The sequence below is a fragment of the Mixophyes fleayi genome, chromosome 1 (assembly GCF_038048845.1).
Source record: "Mixophyes fleayi isolate aMixFle1 chromosome 1, aMixFle1.hap1, whole genome shotgun sequence".
Lineage (NCBI taxonomy): Eukaryota > Metazoa > Chordata > Amphibia > Anura > Limnodynastidae > Mixophyes > Mixophyes fleayi.
The window spans coordinates 231,246,086-231,253,678 of record NC_134402.1 but is presented as its reverse complement, the minus strand read 5'-3'; the positions used below and the strand labels follow the sequence as shown (position 1 = coordinate 231,253,678).

Below are 7,593 nucleotides of genomic sequence, written 5' to 3'. Positions count from 1 at the left end.
ATTCTACTAAAAACCCTACCTAATAGAATACACTTGAGTGGGACTTATACTGGACTTAATGTGATCGAAAAAAACCCTGGATAATATATATATATTCCAGCTTGGCATTTAGGCATTTTTACAAACAGTGATTTGATTAAGCACATAATGCTCTCTCCTGGTCCAGCTTCCTGCAGCACGCATAGCAGGATAGTTGAGAGGTAGAGAGGAAGCTGGCCTGGTAAAGAGTTGAGCGAAGTACAGAACTCACTAAGTATTGTTTTGAGAAGTCAAACTCTACTTACTTGCTCTCAGGCTAGCTTATTATAAATCTGACATCTTTCAAGATGTGTGGGTGTGAAGGAGCAACCCCTCTACCTAGGACACGCTTCACAATGTCATAACAGGGGCATGAATGGCCATACGAAAACTCATTTAGTGGCCGCACAGAGCGTGCACTCATCTGTGTGTGCCGAATTCAGACAGCACATACAAGTTTATATTGGGTTCAGAGGTGAAAAGAGAATTGGGACCAGCAGTAATGTGATTTAAGGAATCTGTGCTAGATTGTGACAGTAGGATATTATTGCACTATATAGTAATACTGGGTCAATGCTGCTAACATGGAAATTGTAATGGAATCTGGGATACATATACCAGTGGTCGAAGTGTAAATTTAGAAGTGGCGGTATGGGAATTGTAAGTGAATGGAATTTTATTGCTTTGCGATGAAGCAAACAGGAAAAGGTGTAGTATGTATACCAAACCACTTCAACTACTGAGACAGACACACATGAAAAGTACTTACATTTATAGAAAAAAAGAAAAAAAAAAGAAAAAGGAAATCAAAGTATAGGAAACTTGATAAGGTATTCTACTCTATACCACCTATGCTGAACTCTTATATTATGTGCAAGATTGTTATTGGAGATTATGTTAATGAGAATATATAACATCTCAAATGAAGCTCCACGTGTGTGTGTGTGTCTGTGGGGTAGGGAATTTAGACTGTGAGCTCTACGGGGGTAGGGACTGATGTGAATGAATACATTTTCTCTGTACAGCTCTGCGCAATATGATTGTGTAAATTATTATTGTTTATTTATAAAGCACCAAAGTTTTATACAATACAACATGTAAAAAAAAACCAGGAAAATGTTTGACAATTTATTAAATGTGAAAAACCATAAAAAAGTGCTCTAGGTGCAGTACACAAATGTCCTTAAGAAAAGGTATATATGGCAAAGTTAAACGACGGCCTGGTCAAAATACCACTGCCTGACCACCTCCACTTCACAGCTTTCCTCCACCAACTTTTGGCTCTGTAGAGATATTTCTTTGTTCACTTTGAATGACAAATCCAGGACCTGGCGTGAACTCCTGTAACACAAGGGGAAAATCAATGAATGTGTGTATCTGACTCATACAGAATATTTCCAGAACAGTTATGGATGTGATTCCACGATTAAAAAAAAAACCTAAACACTGTAAAATGTGTATTTTTCATAAATATGAAAGATTTGATTATTTATGTTCTAAACATAAACTCATGGATTACACAGTTATATGCTATTTCTGAAATTTGAAAACAAAGTGGTGCATTATCATATGTATACAAAGTAAATGGGAGTGACAATTACATTACAAACAACTGCAGCACTTCATAAAGTTACCACTCTCTCAATGAAAGTGCCCTGGTTCACTTAAATAATGCCTACCCTGCAAATAATTTCACATCAGTAAATCTTTACCTAAAATTGCACTGTTAAAAGCTTTACATTTTGTAAACATTGAACAGCAGCTAGGCCAAGTCATATAATACACATCAATCCAAGGGAAAAGAATATTTGTATATATTTTTTTCAATTCTATTTCAGCCAAATAATAATTTACAGCCAACTCACACTGTGCCCCCTCTGCATCTCCACACACACACACAATCTGTGCCCCCCTCTGCATCTACACACACACACACACACACACACTCTGTGCCCCCTCTACATCTACACACACACACACACACACACACAATGTGCCCCCTCTGCATCCCAGGGGCCAGGAAGAGAAAACCCCCAAAAAAACAAAAAACACCTTACCAATCCGGTGGCACCCGGACCCAGCATCCTCCTCTCTCCTGCCGCTTGTCACTGAAAGTCGGGCGTGATGACATTCAGTGAGAAGCAAGGAGGGCGGATTGCTGTGTCCCGGTGCTGCCGGATTGGTAAGTTTTTTATGTGTTTGTTTTCTCTTCCTGGCCGCGGCAACCGCTGGAATAGCCTAAAACAGTAATAAGCAATCTTGTCAGCTACATGTAAGAACAGGGTGGAACAGTGTTATACGAAAGCTTTTAAATAGAAATCTAAATTCAGTCCATGGGACGATAGAGTCTTGAGATCATAGATTCATTTCACTTTTTCTTGAGAAATTTTATTTATATAATCTCCTCCTCGCCATAACTTTCCCACCTTACAGATACCTATAAATTTGAGTTTTGAGGGATCACTGTTGTGGAAATTAAGGAAATGTTCAGGAACATTGTGATTTTCTAATTTCTTTCTGATGTTTCTTTGATGCTCTAGGATACAGACGCTTAATTTCCTAATTGTCCTGCCAACACACTGTTTATCACAGGGGCACTCTAAAAGATAGACTGTTTGTCGGAGGACTTTGCTGATGGTTTCCTAGAGGACCAAGCCTGTTTCCCTATCTGCTGTCCTCCACAAGGAGCAGACTCCTGCCTTCTCCACGAACATGAAAGGACTTACAAGAGCGCAGGTGTCTCGTTTTGAGATAGACGCTTTCCACCAGTTGCTAAAAGAGTAATCTTTTTCAACTCAGGCCAAAATAAGACATCACCGGGCAAAACAAAAATGACACCAGAGGCCATCTTGACTCTGCGGTCACCTCCCAAGTATTGAGCCAGAACACTCGGTGAGTTAAGATCACAAAAGCTAAACTTCCAAGTTGACCAGCATCCAAAACTGCATCCCCTAGATATTCAGACGCCTCCTGGATGTGTTTCATCAAGGCTGCAAATTCAGACTTAGGACTCCCAGACTGCAAGCCTTGCTAATGTTGTCTCTGGCCACTTTTCTATTGCCTTGTTGACCTAAACCAGGGCTAAAATGGGTCTCAGTGAAACACCAGCCGCTACATAATTAGTTTTAAGAATAGTCTCAAACTTCCATTTCGTACCATCCTAAAGGGCTATGATATGCGAGATAAGAATAGAGGTGACCATAGACAATCACGCTATAGGGGCATTCCATCCTAGGTGAAACTTCCCTTGTATCCTACTTTGGTAAGGTATAAAGGGTCCGCAATCTGTGTATAACCTGAAACTTAAGTACAGCTTTGGTCCACGACCTGCAGGGCAATTTTTGTAATTGCGGAGAACTAGGAAAGAAAGCAACTGCTTTTTCTTTCTTTTCATACACCCCATGCCGTCTTGCAAAGTCCCTCTCAAAACCTCAATGTATGTTTCCTCCGCTACCTCTTCTTGAAAGGAGTTCTCAGAATCAGACACTCTCCAGGACCGGATCAAGTCAGGAACCTCAGGTTTCAAGTGACTTAGCAGGTGAGGAGTTCTCTAGAATTTTCATTAACGCGGAGGAAACTTTTGAAAGACCCTTCACTGACTTAGCAAGACCTATTGTCCAAACCAGTTTGTCTTGTGCCTTCGCTATGATATGCATGTGGTAAATGGCTGAGCATTCAGCAAAAAAAAGATGGAAAACTAGGTTCCTTCGTCTACAACCAGAGGATGTGAAGTGAGCTGTGTATGCACAGAATTAGACTGCACTAGTCCCTCAGCCAAGGCCATGACAGGAAAAGGAGAGAAACAAAGGCAGAAATGGAGAACACAATATGGAAACGTAAACCAGGTATTTACAGATACAAATTAAGCAGAAATTGTACAGAAATATAACACACAATATCCAATGCAATCCCAGCTTGACGTAATGCTGCTTGGGAGACGGAGGAGAGTATATATAAAAAAAAAAAAAGCAGGTAAAAGGCATATACACAGTATACAATATGGAAAAGTGAACAAGGTACCAAGAGACACAAACTCAGAAACAAAACACACTTTCTCCAATGCAATCCCACCCCGGCTAGAAGTAATCACCTACAACTGGGAAGACAAAGGAGAGCAGGGCATTGCATTATATGCTGCCTTGTGCCTACCCCCTCCCCCTTGAGTCCAGAATATCAGCAGCCACCATGCTAGAAGATAGCCCCACTTGTGATGCAACCACGCCTAGTGCCTGCCTTTGTCTAGGCTGCATCCACCTCACCCCACAGGCTCTATGCCCAACTGGCAGCTGATTGCAACTTTAACATATAGCAGAAAGTAGTATTTACCTTGCCGCTCTCCCTGTCGTGTCTGGTGCTGCTGCACCAAAAAGTTGGTGCTGTGCCAGCATAGGGTTCCCAGCTACTACTTGTATCAGATATCCCACGTCAGGTGCAACGCTGCACAAGGTGGTACCAATCAGGGCACATTCTCAGAATGGTGAGGTATAAGTGAGCATTTAATTGCTAGAATTATTTAAAGTGCCCTGTATTAAAGGAGGTTCTATATCCCATTGTCCAGTGTCCCCCAGTGGATGATCAAGAAAATTAAATCACAAGCAACGTGAAAATTGGTCTCATCAACACTTATTGTAGACATTTAAAAAGCATCAATGTTAATATGCACTTATGATATTGTTACAACCAAGTCTTTTTATTTAAAAGATGTAGTGTAATGTTATTAAATAGTTGACTGGGTGTCTGCTGCGGACAGAGCCGTAACAAGAGCGGTGCCCAGGGCGCAAGGCCTTGTGGGGGCGCAACACCCGCCCACCCGTTACATATCACATCCTCACCAATGAAGTGGCACCGCAGGACTACTTTGCCCATTGGAGACAGCCAGCGCAAGGAGGAGGGTGGCGGCTTCCTTCTCCTGCAGCATCCTGACATACAAATAATGATGTCAGGACGCTGTCAGAACACAGGCGACGAGGAGCCGGCACAGAAGGACACAGGAAAAAGATGACAGAAAGAAAAAGAAGCTCAGGTAAGTGAAATACTGCAGTGCTGGTGAGAAGAGGGTCTGGAGAACAAGGTGTCTGGAGAGAAGGAGTGAGGGGTCTGGAGAGAAGGAGTGAGGGGTCTGGAGAGAAGGAGTGAGGGGTCTGGAGTGAATGGGGGTTGATCTGGAGAGGAGGAGTGAGTGGTCTGGTGAGGAGAGTGTCTGGAGTGAATAGTGGGGTCTGGAGAGAAGGAGTGAAAGGGGGTGGGGTGTTTGGAGAGAAGAGAATATATTCTATAATAATAATTACTATTAAACATGGGGAAATTTGTAAGCCATAACTTGATTGTGGGGCTGGTGGGGGAAATAGGCATTTGCATTACATGGAAATGTTAATTTTGTCGGGGCTGGCGAGAGTTAAATATGGAGGCTTTTAATTTAATGTTTTGTATGGTGAGAAATAATTTGGTCTATTACATGGGGATGCTATTAGTTTAATGGTGGGAGCTGGTAAGGGGTGAAGTAGGTCTATTAATTAAATGGGAATGCTACTAACTTAATGTATGGGCTGATGCGTGAGGTATGTATTTATTAAATGGGAATGTTATTAATTTAATGTCAGAACTGGTTGGGGAAGGCTTATTTATTAAACGTGGGCGCTATTAAATTGATGTCGGGGCTATATGGAGAGAAAAAGACATTAACTGTAAATACTATTAATTAATTTCTGGAGCTGATTGGGTGGAAGGAGGCCTGTTTTCAAACCAATAAAGTTACTGATTTAATGTCTGTCTGGTTGTGGGGAGGGAGACCTAGATTCACTCACTGCTCAACTTTCCAGGAAGCGAATAATAACAATCTCTTATCCAAACAGGACCCCAAGATTTCAGGATCCAGAGCATAAGACACCAGCAGGCAGAAGACTCTGGGCGATGCTTAACCGCTGGGAGGTAGCATCTACTCCTATAAAAGGTACATTGTGGGGAAGGGGGGGGGGGCAACCAGTATTCAGTTTCACCCAGGGCACTAAAATGTCTAGTTACGGCTCTGATTGTGGACACCCCAAACATCTGCTTTTTGCAATTTTAAAAAACACAGTTTACAAGTTGGGATGAGGAGGGTTAATTGAAAAATATGAGAAAACCAGCACCACATTTCAAGATGTTTCTGATACACAGTATAAGAGGGTAATGTTTAGCGAACTATATAGCTTTGGCAAATAAGTTATTCAGTACCTAGCAAAATTACTCATTGGTGTGCAAAACACTCATATGAATGGGGTTAAACAACAAAGGATTAATGATGACATGACTTGACTGGACAAAGACTAAAACAGAAAAACAAGCAATTTAACATCACACTGTATTTACAACACAAAGTGATAAAAAAATAAAAAAGAAACAGTATAGGTAACAATATAATCTTTAAGAAAAAAAAATAAATAACAAATGCGGTGAACTTTGTGGACAGCGCACAAGTTCAAAAGCAGTGTATATACTCTTATAACGCCAAACTGCCACAGACATATCCACGAAGACGCAACATACTACTCAGTTTATATAGCAACTGTGTGCAGTTGTGATCTATGCAGAGCTTAAAGGGACACCGATGAAAGTATATGTAAATGAAGGTAATCTGTAGATAACAAATTTTTAAACTTTACCAGTATTCAATTACATAAAAGCAGCAGTAAATCTTAATTCATAATATTCAGGGTTCTGTTAAAGGAAATGTATTCGGGGCTGCTACCTGTATTTTTGCAATTGGGGCGACAAAGGGGAGGGGAAAGGATGTCAGGGATTACAACAAATCATTTCTTGGGCTAAGTATTTACAGCAGATATTCATTAAGTTAATGTTCAATGCTCATTGATGTGCTAAATTTTCCCCTTCCCACTGCACTGCATCTCTGCTTCCCAAAATCACTCATCTGGTACAGTTGGGTGCCTCATGTCATAAATACAGGATTACGTGAAACAAAGCAATAAACTCTGTTAATTCTTAATCCTACCAAACATTCTGGTAACCTAGACAGTAGACTGAAATTGTACAAAAAAACCCACTGCTTTTCTTTAATTTAATACTTGAAAAGCTGCTTAGTTAGATTTATAGCATTAATATACACAAGAGGCTAAGCATTACTATTGATCACATTTCTCCTACATTTCCATGGATGCTGTTGCAGAAAGGGATATTAAAATTGTATGTGCTGCTTTCAGAATGCCTCCTACTTTTAAAACTTTCTTAAAATGAAATTCCATAAAATATTTGGTATAGTTGAATTGGGATTGTTTTGATGACCAGAACAAGCAACACGCAGAATGGAAAGAGCTTTCATTTTATTTAACGGGAGCAGCCTAGCACTGGGTCAGCAAATTTGGCAAGAACTTTTTCTTCTGAACTAAGCAGTGGTTGGCAGCATGCTATAAAATACACAAAGTGTTCCTCCTTTTTGGCGCTGGTTTATAGGTAGTACAAATCAGAGTGCCCTACCCTTGACAGGGAAAATATGATAGAATTTCTCCCACACTGTGGCAACGTCAAAGGGCACAGTCATTGGACTCAAAATGGATAACAATGCAATAGTTCCTATTCACG

The 7,593-nt window shown here is 40.7% G+C and overlaps 1 protein-coding gene across 3 annotated transcripts in view; it reads right to left on the bottom strand.

The window, feature by feature from the left end:
• Window positions 1-1,133: 1,133 nt before the first annotated feature.
• The window catches only part of HAUS8 (HAUS augmin like complex subunit 8), a 73,218-nt gene continuing 66,758 nt past the window's right edge, over window positions 1,134-7,593 (bottom strand). For all 3 annotated transcript variants that reach the window (XM_075207086.1, XM_075207077.1, XM_075207095.1), the window contains one exon: window positions 1,134-1,359. In XM_075207086.1, the coding sequence (XP_075063187.1) occupies window positions 1,227-1,359 (133 nt within the window). In that variant the 3' untranslated portion in view covers window positions 1,134-1,226. The remainder of the gene's footprint in view (window positions 1,360-7,593) is intronic.